The sequence below is a fragment of the Clarias gariepinus genome, chromosome 3 (assembly GCF_024256425.1).
Source record: "Clarias gariepinus isolate MV-2021 ecotype Netherlands chromosome 3, CGAR_prim_01v2, whole genome shotgun sequence".
NCBI lineage: Eukaryota > Metazoa > Chordata > Actinopteri > Siluriformes > Clariidae > Clarias > Clarias gariepinus.
The window spans coordinates 20,830,744-20,850,238 of NC_071102.1; the positions used below are offsets into that span (position 1 = coordinate 20,830,744).

Here is a 19,495-nt window from a genome sequence, read left to right on the forward strand (position 1 = left end):
ACACACTGCATTTGGAATATTTAACATACAGTTTAAAAAACAAAACATACATCTTCTTAAAGACCTGGAATATTTTTTTTGGATCTTTTTTGAACCCTTTGACTTGTACCTAGATTGTACCCATTATCACACTGACCATTCATGTGCTACTATTTGATTTTTGTTTTAATTTAGCAATATAATCTGGATTTGATGATGTATATGTTTTTATATTTGTATACTCTGATGCTATTTAATGCTGAATATTTCTTTTGTTAATTGTGCTGATTGTTATATTGTAAAACGATAAAAAAAACATGTCCTTTTATGGGCTCTGTAGCTACTGGTTATCAAAACCATTCACCACCAGCCAGTGTGTACTAAGTGGTAAGCCACCTTCCAGATTTCTTATTAATTTGACTAAACTGATCAATAAATATTCAAGATATTTTAACTGTTGACGTATTTTTCTACATGATGTGATTCAGCCTGCGTTTAGAAGGATGTACTGTTACTCCTAGCTCAACAGTAAAAGACCTCGGCGTATTATTAGACACTAACTTGTCCTTTGAAAATCATATTTCCAATATCACAAAAACAGCTTTTTTCCATCTTAGAAATATTGCCAAATTTAGGAGTATCCTATCCGTATCTGATGCAGAAAAGCTAGTTCATGCATTCATGACCTCCAGACTGGACTATTGTAATGCATTACTAGGTGGTTGTCCTGCATCCTCAATAAACAAGCTTCAGTTAGTCCAAAATGCAGCCACCAGGGTTCTCACTAGATCCAGAAAATATGATCATATAACCCCAATATTATCATCCCTGCATTGGCTACCTGTTCAGTTTAGAATTAATTACAAAATAGTATTACTTACATACAAGGCTTTAAATGGTTTAGCTCCCTCATACCTAACCAGTCTTCTGATACGCTATAATCCACCATGCTCCTTAAGATCACAAAACCTACAAAAGGGGGTAGGGCTTTTTCATATTTAGCTTCAAAGCTTTGGAATAGCCTTCCAGACAGTGTTCGGGGCTTAGACACAGTTTCCTAGTTTAAAAGTAGAGTCAAGACGCATCTCTTTAATCTGGCATACACGTAACTCATCCCATAACTTCAGAATAACTACACTAATTCTCTCCATTTATTCTGTACTTTTCTTCCCACCACAAGGCATCTGGAGATTGTACCAGCTTTAGTAGACAAAGGCCAACCCTGCGAGGATCCTGAGGCATCCAGAGAAGAACCAGCTCCAGCTGGATTCTGCTTTATGATGGTTGGAGCTACACATGCTGCTTCTGTGCTCCCAGTGATCCAGACCCCATCTGCCCTCTGCACCTACTGACTCATCCCTATGCTGAACTGGACTTCATGTTAATTTAAAGAATTTCTGTTATATTGTACTTTTAGCTGCATAACACACATGATGTTATATCATCTCTATCTGTTATGACCCAAATGAGGATGGGTTCCCTGTTGAGTCTGGTTCCTCTCAAGGTTTCTTCCTATTACCAAGTAAGGGAGTTTTTCTTTGCCACTGTCGCCGTCACCCTTGGCTTGCTCATCAGAGACATTTCATTCATTCATCTCATTATCATCTAGGCACATTTTTCTCACACATACACAATTTATTATTATTATTTTTTACTATTTTTTTTATGAATTTCTTTTGTTTTTGTGAAGCTGCTTTGAGACAATGACCATTGTTAAAAGCGCTATATAAATAAAATTGAATTGAATTGAATTGAATTGAATGTGATAGTATTTAGATTCTTAGGGCAAGTTTTGACTATTTAAGCAATATCAGGTGAGAGGCCGTGCTGTTGTGCTGGTTACCCAGGCATCATAGCCGTGCTGACATCCAGCATAAAAGCACAACCTTAACAATACAGCACAACCAATAAGCCATTTCACAAATAAAAAAAAGTTATATTAATCAATATTTTATTAACTGCCTACACAATCCATTATAACTAATTTATCATAATTGATATCAGTTCACTCTCATTGTCTATAACACTTTATCCTGTATTCAGGGTCATAAGGGGCCTGAAGCCTATCCCAAAAGCCCTACTGCACGGCACGAGGCGGGGGACACCCTGGACGGGGTGCCAATCCATCGCAGGGCACACACGCATATACATTCACACACTATGGGCAATCTGGGAACACCAATTAGCCTAATAACAATGCTAACACCATTTAGTCTAATCTGCATGTAAAACAGACCCGAGGCAGGAATCGAAACTGGACCTTGGGGGTGCAAGGTGACAGTGTTGACCACTACGTCAAGTCGATGCATTAGTTCAACACGCCAGATATTTACACTCCTATTATGTAGCATTATTATCAGTAGTTCAGAATTTTCCTGTATCAGTTTAATCTGCACTAAGAAGATTTTTGGATACTTTCCTGTTTAGTTTACTGTAAATATTTGGCACAATTTGAAAATTCTGATTCATACACATTTCATACAAACTTCCATAATTTTTTTTGATTAAGTAAATCCGCTTTGTGACAAAGTCAATTGTTATACAATTGTGCTATACAAATAAAATTCAATTGAATTGAATAAACAATCAACAGCAGGCTTTTAGTCAAAAAATAACACTGATGTTAGATTTAAGAGATTCTTAACACATCCCAACAGCCACAGTCCAGAAATGTAGTGAAAGGCATTTCCAGAAGAGTGGAGGTTATTATAACAGCAAAAGGGGACTGGATCTGAAATGGAAATTAAATGTTCAACAGGGACACGGGTGTCACAGTCAGGTGTCTACAAACATTTGCCCATGAAGTACCCCTTAACTGCTCTTAAAATATTTCAGGTGGGTTGAAAACCAAAAGCTCCCCTAGTTAGTCCGCTCTATATGTATATGTAGTAGGTGAACTTGATAAAATGGCAAGTACAAGCAAGGTATCTCACTCGGCCTCACCTCATAATTGTATTATCTACACTTCATCAAGCTCAGCTGGCCTTTATAAAAATAAGATTCTGTGATTCTCTAAGTATTTAGTTTAATGCAAACTGGTACCCTGGACAAGCTGTAGTAATGATATTTTATTTAGATTTATCAGCATCATTACTCCTCTTTAAAATGAACACTGCATACACAAACTAACCAGCAGTCTTTAAATTATGGAAAAAAATCACAAAACATTACGAAAAATATGAACGATCCCATATGAGGTGAGATAAAGGGCGGTTCATCATATAAGGTGTTTTGTATGATACACTACACATAGTAAGCTGCAAGTATCACAACCAAAGTGTAAAGGGGTAAAAGATGGTAAAGAAAGGTCTGTTTTATTTTCCTCTGTGAAGTGATTCGGCTTGGGCTTGTCAATCACAAGAGCCATCTTTCCAGCCGTCTCGCCACCTCTCGTCCACTCTGCTGCAGTCGAACTCTGGCTTCCCTAACCGCACATTGATGCCATTATGTAGACGACAAAGCCATTGTGAGAGACGGTGACGACTGCTGGTGTCTGGCTGGTTTGTTTTCAATCTGACAAGAGATTAAAAAATAAATAAATAAAAAATTATGCACTTAGGAAAAGCAAACACATAGTGTCACATGAAGACTTAATAAGTGTCTACTTTGGGTTTAATAATATTGTATTAATATTATATCAATTGTAGTACTGCAGTCTGTGCTTCCACAACTTCCTACACTTTTCACATATCTTTTATGGACTGATCATCTAAGAAACAATAAATATAAGATCCTATGAGCGTGATATTCAAAACTATTAAAATAACTTGTGTGTGTCCATAGTTGTTATTTTAGCAAGGGTTTGTTTTTATTAGTTTGCTCAGGTCTCGCTCACTGATCTTATAGAACGAAATCAGATCATTCGAAACTAATGAAATTTACAGTTTTAGGTGTAAAAAAAATTTATATACCTGTAATAAATTATTAATAAAGAGAGTAATAAAGAGCTAGAAATAGAATCTTCTTATATTTATTTAATTCTAGCTTTACCACACTTTTCTAGACATGCTTTCCTTCCTCTGATTGTCCTTCCCCGTACTTAATTAATCTGATTATTAGGAGTGCTGATTGGAGGGAAAACACCCAGCAGTGTTGTGTGGTAAAGGTTCACAACCTGGAAGCTGTAATGACTAGGTTATTAAGGATTTGAATCATGGGTTCAAGATCATGAGTTCAAATCCCAGCATCACAAACCTTCAAACTGCTGGGTCCATGTGCAAGACCTTCTCTCACCTTCTCAGCTGTGCTTCAGCCTAAATGAGTTAAATGATTATAAAGCACTGATCGACACCGTGTAATGATACACACCTGGATTGTAGATCCTCGGCACATTCTTCACATGGAAAGAATTTCGAAAACAGGTTGATAAATTGAGTCATGTCCTGTTTTTGTGTTTTGGTGGGAGTATCAGGGTAATACGCTGCCATAGTGTGGAGAACAGACCAAGAACTCCTTCCCAGTTCCTGTCTATCCAGGGGACACTCCACGGGTTTCTCGTTCTCCTCAGGTACCCGTGTTTCCTGTTGGGTCAGAGAAATCCTTTTGGCCTTTATTCCTCACATATACCTCACTGCACTGTAAAATTCTTTGTTCAACCAGTCTCAACTGACTGGACTGGGTTTGTTTCCTTCACACCTGTGTTGGAGCGCACCGCACTACTCACCACACTGCACATGACGGACATGACACATATTTCTAATTCTTATTTACATTCTATCTTTGCACTTTAAAACACGGACAATACCATTGCTTGTGTCATCCACACACACATCATCTCATTTCACACTCCATGGTTCACTCATGCTGTGGCTGTCAGACCTACATGCCAAATCTAATATTTTTTTATTTTGCACATTCTTTTTAAATTTATCCTTTTGACACTTTTTACATTAAACATTTTATATAATTTAATTTGATATGCTATTTTAGTGTAATTGGATATTTGTATATTTGCTAAATACAATTTTATGCCTTTTTTATGTAGTGTCGATAACTTTTTTAAAATTCAAATCATTCAATGATCTAAATCGCTCTAAAAATTCAAAATTGTTAAGATAAATTGACATGGTTACGGACACTACAGATTTATTGCTTTTTAAGCTTTTACCCAAATCCATCTCTTTTTAATTTAAGCAACAATTTTTACAGATCATATACTGTACTTCTATAAACGTACACCAATATAAGTTTTTAAATTATTATTGTTTGAAATGAGACAGTAAACTGCTGTAAAATGGCCACACATTTCATTTTGGGGGCAAATTTGAAATCATCTCTCTAAAACACCTGATGTTAGTGACTTGAAATTTTCACTGAAGCGAGATTGGACAATTCCATGTTGCATAAATTTAGAAGTAGCTTTCTCAGCACACAGATTTTTTGTATTATTATTATTTTTTATTTATTTTTTTGTATAACATAAAAATAAATAAATACAATTATCACCAATACTGTGTTTTGGCCGTGTGGTTGTGTTTGTGACAAATAAAATTTGAATTCTGAATTTTATTCTTCGCATATCCCAGCTTTGTTAGTAGGTGAGAGGGGTCAGGGGGTCAGGGGTCAGAGTGCAGACAGGGTGAAGGGCCTTGCTCAAGGCAGCTGGGGCTCGAACCATCGACCTTCTGATCAGTAACTCAGACCCTCCACTGACATAAACAGTTTAAAAACACTGAGTACACTATATATATATATATATATATATATATATATATATATATAACCTGGACTTGTGATCAGGTTGCCATCTTTGATTTGACTTTATAAGGACTTAGACTCTCACTACAGCCTTTTAATCACATGTCAAGGTGGACAGTTAAGGTGAGATCTGCAAACCTGTCCTGTGACTGAAGACGCCTGTTTCTTCTGAGTCTTCATCCAGGTTTTAAAGTCTGAACACGCTCTGCAAGGTTTCTCTCTGCCTCCTCCGATGCCTGTCTGGTCTTTCGCTGGTTTTTCCTCAGACATCTTTGCAGCTGCAGGTGAACTGAAGCCCTCCATGACAGAGGAGTTTGGAGATGACGGTGCCGCCATGTTTATCGTCCCCTACATACTGTAGATATCATATTATTGGTTTAAGACTTTCTTATCTTTGTTTTAAACGTGTCACAGCGTAATCTTTCTATTAGACACGTCTTCTAAAAAAAAAAACAAAAAAAACATTCAGCTGAGTCATTCTTCACGCGCCTGAATCGAATAGTATCCTTTAAACCGGAACTACAAAAAACCCAGGACGCGGTTTGCACCCGGACGGTTTTGTCCGCTGCACCAACAACCGGCCTGTCTTTTCGGATGGCGGTGACGTCATCACCTGGTCATGCTGCAGACTTGTACGAAACAGTTGTTTTTACATCATTTTACAGCCAGTGCGTGAGTGTTCCTCATACAAGCATTAACTTTTAGATATACTTACATCATTTCTAATGTGTAATATATAATAATGGATGTTCTTTTATTCATTGTTTGGTTGCTAAGGTGGTTCATGAGTTGCTAAAAAAAAAGAGCCCTACTTGCTAGTTTTGCTAGTTAGCCAGACATGAGACTGGCTGTAAAATGTGGTAATGCTGATTATTTTCACAGGTTGCCCGTGTGTGAAGCCCTCGGACCTGTGGGAGGATGGGGATCCTGGAGAAGATAGCCGAGATTGAGCGAGAAATCGCTCGAACTCAGAAAAATAAAGGTAGAGGAGATGTGTGTTAGCTTCACTCTCTCTCTCTCTCTACACACACACACACACACACACACACATCAGGTTCATTCTAAACTCAGCATGGTGTGTGAGAGTGTTTGATGTGATGACCAGGTTTATGTTTAAGAGTAAAAAGATAAGAAGAGGTATTAAACTGAGGTATATTTTGGATATAAAATATGAAGTTCTTTGTAAATACTGTAATACTGACTCTGACTTCATAAACACTCCAGGCTTAATATGGATCTTGTGTATTTATATGCCAAGACTTTAATAATTTAGGTTTTTGGATTGTCAGGTTGATGGATTGCTCAACACTTTGCCACACATCAAGGTTAAACTGCATCTAACTTCATTTCACTTAATAGTTCCATTAAAAAAACAACAACTTTGCTTTATTTCTATGCTGATTATACAGGACTGTGTGAAAGTCTTAGACACAATATTATATGCTGTACCTATTTTGTTATATATGTTTATTATGTCTGCATAATTATGTACAAAATCATTCAGTATTTCCGTATATGACTTAAAAATTAATAACATTACAGAAGAATATATAAAACAGTACTGTATATCTTGTAGTTTTTTTTGTGGTTGTTCTTAACATTGCACTAGTAACGTCTGGTCAGTTCTCACATTCTCACCCTGTGTATATTCAATTCAATTACAATGGTCATTGTCTCAAAGCAGCTTCACAAAAATGAAAGAATTTTTTAGAAAAGAAAATATTTGGAAGTGTGTATGTGAGAGAAAGCTTTGTCTAGATAATAATGAGATGAATGAATGATGAATGAACTGTCTCTGATGAGCAAGCCAAGGGTGACGGCGACAGTGGCAAGGAAAAACTCCCTGAGATGGCAATAGGAAGAAACCTTGAGAGGAACCAGACTCAACAAAGAACCCATCCTCACCTGGGTGATAACGGATAGAAATAACATGTGTTTATATCATGTGTGTTATCATGTGTGTTGTGCAGGTGAAAGTTCAATATAACAGAAGTTATTTATATTAACATGAGGTTATGGGATGAGTTACATGTATGCCAGATTAAAGAGATGCGCCTTGAGTCTACTTTTGAATTGGGAAACCGTTATACTGACTGTATGTAAGATATACAGTGTGTAATCACATCTACAACATGTCTCTGTGTGTGTTACTGTCTTTACTGCTGCTGGATATCTGACTTTCCTTCAGGATCGATAAAGTGATGCACTGTCTGTTGGGACTCCTTTCTATCACAACCAGCATTAACCTTTTCATCAATCTGATCTACAGTAGCACTCCTATTAGATCGGACTACACGGCCCAGCCGTCGCTCCCAATGTGCATCAGTGAACCTGGGTCACCTATGACCTTGTTTCTGGTTGACTTTTTTTTTCACCTTTGGTTTACTTCTGGTTCTATTTTTCAGCAAAACCCAGGAGCCAACATTAGGGTTTTGTATATATTTTTTTTTATATAAAAACTGGTTTGTCATCTAATAGATTGCTCTATAAACATACAGAACATCATTTATACTGAAGATAATATGGTGCCTAAGACTTTTGCACAGTACTATAAAAAGATTGATGGAAACTTTGTAACGTTTTGAATAGTTTACAGTCACAGAGTTGAGTTGACATACTCTGATTAATCACATAAAGCCCTCTAATCTCTCTCACCATTTGATTCTAATCGATTGTGTTTGCAGCGACCGAGTACCATCTTGGATTGCTAAAAGCCAAGCTTGCCAAGTACAGAGCCCAGCTCCTGGAGCCTTCAAAATCATCTGGAGCCAAAGGTGAAGGCTTTGATGTTATGAAATCAGGTGATGCCAGGGTGGCTCTAATTGGATTCCCATCCGTTGGCAAGGTAACGTTAATAGAATCATTGCAGAAATCTGCCTTCAAGCAGCTTGATATGCAGCCATGTATAAACGTGTTTGTTTTTTTTGTTTTTTTTACAGTCTACTTTTCTGAGCTTAATGACCGCAACGGAAAGCGAAGCAGCTTCATACGAGTTCACTACACTGACCTGCATCCCAGGTGTTATTGAGGTAGGTGTTATTACTTCTTTACTTTCAGTACATTAACTGGGAATTTTATTTATATATTTATGAGGCACGTCCAGGTGAAACCAGGACTGACGAAAGCAGCTGACAGATGAGGATAGTGAATGAAGGTGTAAAAGCAAATGCTTTTAAAGGAGGCTGTTCTTCCGTGAATGAACACGGACGGGTGGTAGCACACTGCATTCGTTTCTGTCAACATTCAGAAAGTAGAAACAGTTAACTTTAACACAAACTGTTCAAGTCATTTCCAAGGCGTTTTAGACATGAATAAGACAAACAGTCAGATCACGGCTCTGGGCGTACTGAGAAAACTTTCTACCTTGATGGTGTCCAAGCACTAGTGAAACACTGGGATAAGTGCATTAGTGTATCAGAGTAATTTTTACTCTCAGAACTGTCGCAATTAAAAGTCCTGGTTTGACTTGAACACACCACATGAAACAGTCGTTAATTTTTAAAACTCTAATCTTTCATGACAACTTCCACCAGTATAAAGGTGCCAACATACAGTTGCTGGATTTGCCCGGAATCATCGAAGGAGCAGCTCAAGGTGTGTGATTTCTTCTAATTTATTTATTTATTTGTTTATTTTTAAGGCTGATGTCATTTTTGGTTCATAGGGTTCATTCTCTTTCTTAGTTTTTATACGATACTGTTTTGTTTTTTGTTTTTTGTTTAAATAGGAAAGGGTAGAGGCAGACAGGTGATCGCTGTAGCCAGGACTGCGGACGTGGTTATCATGATGCTGGACGCAACCAAAGGTGATGTGCAAAGGTAAGTGGTCTGATCCGTGAGCTATAAAAGCATTTGAAACTTTTTGATCTTATTTCCATATATACTGTATATGTATATATTTTTTTCCTTTTAGGGAACTTCTGGAAAAAGAGCTTGAATCTGTTGGCATAAGACTCAACCGGTGCAAACCCAATATTTACTTTAAGGTGTCTTTATGTCTAATCACATGAATATTTAATATGTTGTAAGTAAACATTTACCTGTCTGATGAAGAATTATACTAAATATCATTTTTTTTTTCCTCTTTATAGCCTAAGAAAGGTGGAGGTCTGTCCTTTAATTCAACAGTTCCTCTCACACAGTGCTCTGAGAAGCTTGTGCAGCTCATTCTTCATGAATACAGTATCCTTTACAGAGCTGGACGGTGCCTGAGAACATTTACTTCATTACTGTACTTGAGTAGATATTTCACCTGTCTGTACTTTACTTGAGTAGTTTTATTGTAGGATATGTTTTTACTTTTACTCCGCTTAAAATTGCAGCAAATATCTGTGCTTTTATTTAATTACATTTCTGGATTGTAGGTATGTAGTATTTGAAGCGAGAATTGTTATGCATAACCACGTGACTTGCTAATTTTTGGAGACGCCTAATAGTGTAACAGATTTTTTAATTCAGAAGCTGATCTGCTTGCAAACAGCTGTAAAAATAGCACGTTTACAGTCGAGAGAGGGTTTTTTTTTTTTACTTTGAGATAATTAAGCTTTGAGATAAACCTGCTCTTTTGATAATTAAGTAAATTTGAATGTAGGTCCTTTTTTACTTTTACTCAAGCAGGCATGTAAATGGAGGACTTCTACTTTTACTTGAGCACTGACCACTGTCTGCTATAGGAATCTCCACTTTTACTGAAGTTCTTTGCCCATTTCTGCTCCTTTATCTGCTTTGTCCTTACTGGACTTCTCTTATCACCTACTGTATAGGTGTGATACGGATATACTGTAGTCCCTTAATTTGGTTTCTTAGAAATCTTCAATGCTGAAGTTTTGTTTAGAGAAGACTGTACACCCGATGAATTTATTGACGTCCTCGTGGGCAACAGAGTCTACATGCCTTGTTTATATGTGAGTATCTCTCTCACACACACACACACACACACACACACACACACACACACACACACACACACAGAGTAAGATTAGTCTTCTTTAGGAATCATTAACGCAACAGTATATATAAGATAACTTAGTATTAAAATAAAATTTTTATAGAATATAATAAAATTCTTGTCATATCCCCAAAAATCTGACAGGTGTACAACAAAGTGGACCAGATCTCAATAGAGGAAGTAGACCGTCTCGCCCGTCAGGCCAACAGCGTGGTGATCAGCTGCGGCATGAAACTGAATCTAGACTACCTCCTGGAGCAGCTGTGGGAATACCTGGCTCTGATCTGCCTTTACACCAAGAAGAGAGGAGGTAAGATTAAAAAGACGCTCTCAGGTGACGTCACCTTTTACACCCTACACAAAGGTAACAGTAATAGTAAAAAAAATTTGCCATTTAGGATCTATTTAGAGTATAACATTTTTCATTCCACTGATATAAAATGCTTTTCAGGACTGTGTGTTTGCTTTGAAATGTTTAAGACTTTGCAAATAACCAGATTTACTGCAGAATGTGTTACTGTTCACTTGCGTCATCTTCTTTTTAATGCTGTCAGGTTTATTTTTTCCTTAAATATTTAACGAGCCATAGTCACTAGAGCTGTGCAATTTTATTGATTATGCAAATCAATTCATCTTTTGGTATTCAATTCACACTAATTGAATAGACGGGTCAGTTTTCGTTTCATGATCGATTCACACTTTTTAAAATATTTAGGGGAGGGCCTGGAGTCTTTCCCAGGAGACTTTGGACACAAAAGTGCCAATCAATTGTAGGTGCGTGCACGCAGACTTTGGGCAATTTGGAAACAGCAATTAAACCCACCAAGCACGGGGAGAACAAACTCTACGCACACAGACTCGAGGCGGGACTTGAACCTAAACCCTGGAGGTGTAAGACCACAGTGCTAACCACTACGCCACGTGCCAACACTTTCTAATGTCGCCTTTTTTATATATATATAAAATTGACCAATTCCAAAGAAATATAACCCAATTCCGGCAGAAAATGTGAACCACTTTTAACTACTGCATGTGGCAAGAGTATCAGTAGGTGTTTGACTCTGTAAAGTTTAACAAATGATCTGCTGTATTTGTTCCCTTTGTTTTTTAAATAGAGCGGCCGGACTTTGGTGACCCTATCATCATGAGAAGAGGTGCATCAGTAGAACATGTGGTATGACTTTATTATTATTATATTTATTTATTTATTTATTTATAAACATGTATATACACACTTTAATTTGAACACCTCTACCTCCGGACATCCATGAAGTTATCCAGTAATAATGTGGCAGCAGCAGAGTTATAAACATAGAGATACGAGTTAAGAGCTTCATTCATCAGAATAGTGTGACTTTAGTCGGGTAGTCAGTGCCCACTTTTGCCAAACTCCTGGAATTAAAGCTAAAAGTCTCTACTTACATCTTGAGTGTTTTATTTTCAATTTATCGTGGAGGTGTACAGAGTAAGAAAACCTCTTTGTTCCAAAATTTATGAACCGGATTGTATGTCTCTGTAAATTTGCTTTATGATCTCAATCATTTAAGTGTGACGAAAAAAAAATCAAGATAGTTTTTCTCAGCACTATATACTGCATGTCTATCCATGTTTATATAAAATCTTTAATTGTAAAACAGGTGAAATAAAAGCTTCACAATAAATGTTTGAAATTGCATGAAAAACAAAAGTTAAAGATTTGAATCACTTTATTGTACCGAACCAGATCATTCGAATCACCAAAACAAACCACATGACTATATTAAACTCTGAACATTTTGTTTCCATCATCAAAAATCACTAACGTAATTATATACAAGTTTATTACAAAATAGTAATAAATATTATGCTTATCATGCCTAAATATTAACAATTTACAATTTGATTATGTTTAATATGCCACATGACTTTTATGTAAAAAAAAAAAAGGCAGAAAGGTGTAAATACTTTTTCACAGCACTGAACGGCTGTTTCTAGTAAGGTGGACAGTAAGACTGTACACGTCTCCTCCTCCAAAATTGTAAAGTTTTTTTAATTTAGAAAACACTAAATTATTTATTTTTTAATTTATTTTTTAATAAGTTTTACATTAAAGTAAAATATTATAAACTCAAATCATGCCTAGAAAGAGAAAACCTTTATTTTTTCTTCTTGGAAACAGTGCCAGTATTTAACACGGCCTGATTTTCCCCCTTTTCTTCACAGTGCCACAGGATCCACAGAACATTAGCCAGCCAGTTTAAGTACGCACTTGTCTGGGTAAGTTTGCTCTTCAGAAGTGTAATGCTTTACTTTATGGTTGTGGTGATCAGTTTTTAACGAAAAGGCTTTGGTGTTTTTTTGGGCGCTCCGCAGGGAACGAGCACGAAGTACAGCCCGCAGCGAGTAGGACTGACGCACATCATGGAACACGAGGATGTAATTCAGATCGTGAAGAAATAATAAATCTCACGTCTTCAGCCATAGGATCATGGTATAATTAGAAAAGATAATTTTTTTTACCCATTTTTTTTTTTGGATACAAGTGCTTTATGCATTTACTTTAACCAAATGTCATTAAAAAGAGAGAGCCTTTATTGAGCAGTGTGCTAAACAAAACAAGGATGGATCGCAAAATACACAGACCATGCAGCAAATAAACAGACACCCGAAGTTTTATGATAAAATGTACACAAAATATTGATTGAGTAAGGTTTAGCTATTAATACATTAATAATACCTTTGCCGATTTTCCTTTAGTGGTTTTAAGAGCAACACCTGGCCTTGGCATAGAGTTAGAGTTTTTGTTCTTAACCTTGAACAGCACAAAGGCATCATCTTGAAGACTAAAGGTGACCAGGTCGTGTCTCCGCTGGTGTTTTATTTTTTTTCTTTAAACTGAAAACTCTATAATACTGTTAAATGCAGGAAGGGGGATTCCAGAATTCCTATCCGTTTGTTTCCATCGTCAGAATGAACAACAATCCAAAATTTTCACTTCTAGACGGGAAATTAAAGTCATGATAATGGGAAAGATATAAAACTGTTGCTGTCTATTTACTTCTTTCATGTCTGTCTAAAACCCATATACATCAAAGCAAGACATGGTTTAGAATGTCTACCCTCACTGTATATTTGCAATACAGAAAAACAGACATTCAAGTCAAACTGGGACTAATGATTGTGCAGAATAACCGAACACAGTTATGAGGTGACTGTGGTTTTCCTTCCACATTCCCCATACATGCAGATTAGGCTTACTAGCATGTCCAAATTGCCCATGTATTGTGTGCGCTTGTGTTCCCTGCAAAGGATCGGCACCCCGTCCAGAGTGTACCCCACTTCATATGCCCCGAGTTCCATGCGGTAGCCCCTTCAGACCTTCCACGACCCTGTACAGAATAAGCAGTGTAGAGAGTGAATAAATTAAAAACTCCCTTTATTTCTCTATATAGTCCCCTGCTACACTAATGCACTTATGCCTGAGTTTCACTAGTGCTTGGAATGTTTTCTCAGTGTGCTGGAGCCATGAATTCTTGAAACGCCAGCCTCCCAGGAACTCCTTTAATGTTTGCCCAAACATGTGGAAATGTCTTGGATTGAGGTCAGGACTGTCCAGGGGACGTGGCGATAACTTCCAGCCGAGTTCTGTAATGTTCACACAGACAGATTTTCTCTTCCACAAGTTGGCGACAAGTCACCTGTCGATTTTCAGTGATCAGGCTTTTACCCGCTGAGACTACAGTGAGCTCCAAGTCGCCACGGCCAAGATTGTCATTCACAGACATGCTGCCTTCTTTAAAACATTCGCAATGTTCATATGTATTACTGCAGCTAAGAGTCTCATCACCGTACTGTGCTTGAAGTCATCTGTAAATGTCAATCTTTTTTATTTTATTTTTTACTTCATTCACATGAAATTTCATCACAAGTCCTGGTTTGACTTGAACGCTCCTGGTCGATATTTGGCAGCAGGTTAATATTTTGTACTGCTTACAAACCAGTACTCCTGTCAAGTAAAAAATTAAAATAAAAAATTCAAAAATGAAAACGAGTGACTTGTCAGTAAGAGATATAAAAACGCTCATTGTCTTTGATAAATAAAATATTAACAAGACATTTTGTGTGTTTGAAAAAATGTGAGTTCAGCTTGTATAATTATTAATAGCCTGAGGCATTGATGTGGTTTACCCTGGGTAATGTGATGAAGAAACATTTCATACAAAATCTTCTTCTTCTTAACAATATGATTTTATATATATAAATAGACATTTAAACATTTAATATGCGAAACATTCTTTGTATGGGATGCTGTTATAGAAAACATGCTGGAACGTCACTGTTCAAAACACCAGTGTTTGTCTTCCACATGTTTTAGTGACTGTATCCTTAAATTAATTCCGATTCCTGCTTCATGTCATTTTTAAAAATTTCTTTATGTTGTGTTTATTGGTGAAATGTCTCCAGAAAATACAATTGTTCAGACACTTTCAGTTGGACTTTAATGATGCTGTTTGTCTCCTGTAAGCATTAATGTGCTTAATTGTGCACTTACAAGATGCCAACTGTTACCTTCCCTTTATTCATCTGAAAACCTAGAGCCGCTGCTTCTATTCATTAGTGAAAACTAGCATAATAGACGTCATTAAATATGCATGCGGAGGCACTCGGGGCGTACAACACGGCGAGCAAGTGCGGCCTGGGAAAAATATCAAAACTCTTAAGCAGGACCACCCTGGGCCTTTAGTCTCTCTTGTGACATAAATAAGGATAAGCAGAATGGAGAGAGCTTGTTTTGGAATTACTTGAGTCGCGGCGATATCATTCTGTTCAGTGCAGTGAAGGTGAGTGAGTTTGATGCTACTGAGATAAACTACAGGTCTGCATATTTAATGCTCAAACCATATGGCACAACGTGACAGGTGTGATGCACATGTAGCTTTTTCTCAAGTAATGTTTGGTAGCAAAAATGTTGAATAAACACTGGTGTGGTGTTGGGTGGTTTTATAATTTCTAGAAATTTCATAAAGAAAAAAAACATCAATTACAGCAATATCATTTATATCATTTTTCATTTAAAAGCAATTTAAAAAAAATATTTCATATGGATCTTTGATATGATGATGTCCTCTTTTTCTCTATTATATCTAGCAGTGGATGATGGAAATCCATCCATAATTAAAACATTGTCTAGGATGAAATCTACAGTAGCATTTCTGGGAAACTAAATGAAAAGTTTTATATGGTTACTGAGACATAAATTAAAATATATATAGTTTTTTAAGATTGATTTCCAATTTCTGAGCCATATGTGATTGGTGACTGGCTCTATGTTCAAGAGTGTAACTTGTCATCTGATTAGAATTATTATTATTCATTATTTAATATCAATATGTATATAAACAATTAAAGTCAGATATGTGTAGCACTTGCCATTTTAGTAAACATGGTTCTACCTTAAAAAAACTGATGGTTTGTCAGTTAAATATTCCATGTGGAGCTGCACACAACAACCAGTACATGTTGATTTTATTATTTATTGTTTGTTATTTCTTAAATGCTGCTGAGGTCTTACACAGGTCTGCACAGTCATGTTGATGAGCTCATACAATAGTGTGCTGTAGAACTCTGCTGCCATCTACTGCAAAAAACGTGCTGATGGTACAGCGGGTCAGGGGTGGCATTAGGTTACTGATCAGAAGGGCACAGGTTCAAACCCCACCACCACCACCAAGTTGTTAGTATTTGGCCCTTGAGTAAGGCACTTAACCTTAAGCTGTTCAGATGTTTAGTATAATGAGATAAAAATGTATGTTGTTCTGGGTAAGGGCGTTTGCCGAATGGTGTAAATGTGACGGTAATAACACTTCCGATAAAGACACTAAAGCAGCACAGCATTAATAAAATATTTGCATATGTTTGTGTTAAAACATGCTTCTGTTGCAGAAACATATTTTAGCAGGTCTTATTTAATATTTCTTACCTTTAAAGTGAACTGTCTGATCCGCACTGCTTATCATTTAGCAATAATATTGATTCAAGCCTAATGAAGCGATTGTGTATCAGAGGTACAGAACGTGTTTTGAGTGTCACATACTGACTTTTTCTAGCCGGAATTATTAGCGCTGATCGATTTAAGATCGTCACCTTTTGCTTAATCAATTCAATTTTATTTGTATAGCGCTTTTAACAGTTGTCATTGTCACAAAGTAGCTTTACATAAAAGAAATTATGAAAGTTTGTATAAAATGTGAATGTGCATGAATCAAAATGATAAGATTAATCCATAAATAATATTAAATCAATATTTGTTTAATTTAGAACAACTTTGAACAATGTACATACATTCGTGATCCTATTAAAATGCCTGGGTACAGGGTCGTCCTGGAGTTAAGACGCCCTAGCTGTAGACGGTTACTTAAATCCTGGGCATGACCACAGAAATTATTGTTAGGACTTTTTATCTGTTTGGAAACACAATCTGAATCTTTTAGAAGTTAAAGTGAAACAGGTTACTTTTGAGTAGAACACATGATTCTCGAGAGGGATGTGGTCTAAAGTTAGACATCTGTTCCTTTACACTTTGAACAGCATCACATAGTCCTAATTCATTATCACACTCAATATCAATCAAATTTTATGTGAAATTATATATATGGTATAAGTAGAACATCTATATTGTTGGGAATATTTGTACCTGTATGTTAGTTTCTTGTTGTAGTAAAATGTTTTGTAACTAATATTGCTTATTCACATCCACAAGGTCATGTATACAGTAATAAATATTGTGTTGGGAATACATAGGAATATTCCTAAAATTCCTGTGAATTCATAAACCACAGTATAAAAATTTAATTAGACTTTATCACATTGTGTTTTTATTAATTTCATATCAATATTGGCCCTTTACGATGCTGGTTTACTGCTGACACCATGCAGTTTATAAGAGCAACACCTGAAATATGTTTAAAGCAACAGAACAAATGAGGCAGAACATGTGATGTGATGTACCAACAATTGATAATATATATTTTTTATTATTAATAAACCAATAAAACAACATGGAAACAATATACAGTGTACACGTCACTGGCTTTGCATCCATGTACGGCCAAGATCGCTGTTCAGTTTTTGTTTCACACATTCGAGCTTGTGCATGAAATTCGAGACAGAAGTTCCCCAGAGCACTTGACTGGAACCTGACACCGTGGCTTTTGGCTGAGATAATGAGCGAAGTCTATATTTGGACTAAATGCTTTCAGTTTTTTTTTTTTGCTCTGTCTTGATTTTCATGTGTAAAAAAAAAAAAAAGAAACAAAAGATTTATCATATTTTTTTCCTGATCCCTATCTATATCTGTAGTATATTAATGCATTTTTATTTTGCAATAGAATAAGCCAATTCAAACTCTAAACGCTGTTGCACTGTCACAATAATCACAAAAACTAAAAGAATGATCTGTTAACTCTCTGGAATAAAACCTGACAAAAACAAAAGGATTACTGTAGATATATTTAGAGCTTTTTCAATTAATATTTCATCATATCTTAGTAAGCTGAATACAGGCTAGCTATTAAGAATGTATTACTCCTAGTGACATGAACTCTTAGAATATTAATCTATCGTCAATGAATTAACATCAATCACTAGAAATGAAAAATTTAAAACAGCAACAAAACAATGGCAAAATATTTCAGGCAACTTCTTAATAACAAGAGCACACAGTAGCGAAAGGCAAACTCAAGCAAGTTCTCCAGAATCCTCTTTCTGAACATACTGGGGGTGGGGTGGGGTGGGGTGGTGGTGGGTGGTGCAGAAATAGAAATGAATAAGATAATAGGGAAAACTCATATAACAGTAAAGGATTAAAAACATGTATAAAGCTACAATTTGAGCATTTCTTTTTTGTGGCAGTTCTAATCTATTTGGTATTATACTTTCTGGCAATAAAATGTATGCTCCAGTAAATCATTAGATCACTGTCTTTTGGAATATGGCAACAAAAGCAAATGCACAAACCAAAAAAATCATATGTAACAAAAAAGCACTTACTTCTGCAAAAGGCTGTAATGGGGAAAAAACATAATTTTACATTTATTTCTTGCCATTTTCACTCACCTTCTATTTGCTCTTCATTCGTACAGCTGTATTCTTCTGCTCTTTGCAAATGTTTCTCAGACAGTTTAGTAACAGCTCACTGAACTGCATAATTTATACAGGAATGAACCAAAGAGATAATGTTACTCTAAGTGAGTGTAGTTGATACATTTAAGGTGCCCTTTCCAACTATAACAGGGAGCCCTCGCATACTTTCAGACACGTTTCCTAGACTTTTGTGAGAACACTTTCTCAGACTCGCCAAGGACAGATATGTACCTGGAGTACCTTCAGGAAAAGACAGTTTAAAGAGCTACAAGCGCATGACAAAAGGGATTCTAATGCAGAGGTCATCTTTACTGTGGGAAATCTTTTTGCCAAATCAGCACAACAGCTAATGGACAGAATCTGTTGGACTGGACATTTTTTTAATGAGGGATAAAACCATGCAAGGTAGAGTCCTGAATGAGTGTAATATTTGTGGCATTGAAGAAAGCATGCTTCTGATTTGCAGCATGAAAGAAAACCTGCTTTTGATTTGGGACTGTGATAAAGAAAGCTAGACCACAATTTTTTTTGTTATTCTTATCCTTATTTATTTATTTTTTATCTTTGCCATTTTTTATCTATTGAAATGCACCATTTTTTTTACAGTGAAATTTTCTGACATTATTTTTGTTATAAACTAACAAAAATTATTTTTTATATAAACTAACATAAAATGCCACCAAAGAAACCCGCTGCAGCTGCACAAGGAGCAAAAAATGGACAAAAAGGGGCAAAGCCAGGGGCTAAGGCA

The 19,495-nt window shown here is 36.3% G+C and overlaps 2 protein-coding genes across 4 annotated transcripts; one reads left to right on the top strand and one right to left on the bottom strand.

The window, feature by feature from the left end:
* Positions 1–3,032: 3,032 nt before the first annotated feature.
* Positions 3,033–6,186, bottom strand: gfer (growth factor, augmenter of liver regeneration (ERV1 homolog, S. cerevisiae)). Its single transcript, XM_053492733.1, has 3 exons — positions 5,815–6,186; positions 4,288–4,499; positions 3,033–3,492 (listed from the first exon to the last, which is right to left on the bottom strand). Exons 1-3 carry the CDS (start codon positions 6,010–6,012, stop codon positions 3,330–3,332), a joined length of 573 nt encoding a protein of 190 aa, XP_053348708.1. The 5' UTR covers positions 6,013–6,186; the 3' UTR covers positions 3,033–3,329.
* A 76-nt stretch (positions 6,187–6,262) lies between these two features.
* drg2 (developmentally regulated GTP binding protein 2) lies at positions 6,263–14,716 on the top strand. 3 transcript variants are annotated; one of them, XM_053493093.1, is made up of 14 exons: positions 6,265–6,348; positions 6,559–6,658; positions 8,361–8,521; positions 8,616–8,705; positions 9,210–9,270; positions 9,404–9,494; positions 9,589–9,661; positions 9,767–9,857; positions 10,482–10,579; positions 10,768–10,933; positions 11,739–11,797; positions 12,826–12,879; positions 12,976–13,093; positions 13,360–14,716. In XM_053493093.1, the coding sequence occupies exons 2-13, from the start codon at positions 6,595–6,597 to the stop codon at positions 13,060–13,062; spliced, it is 1,095 nt and encodes a 364-aa protein (XP_053349068.1). In that variant the 5' UTR covers positions 6,265–6,348; positions 6,559–6,594; the 3' UTR covers positions 13,063–13,093; positions 13,360–14,716. The 3 variants fall into 3 exon arrangements, with proteins under 3 accessions (XP_053349067.1, XP_053349068.1, XP_053349066.1); XM_053493092.1 differs by having other exon boundaries at positions 6,263–6,344; positions 12,976–14,716; XM_053493091.1 differs by having other exon boundaries at positions 12,976–14,716.
* Positions 14,717–19,495: the final 4,779 nt, after the last annotated feature.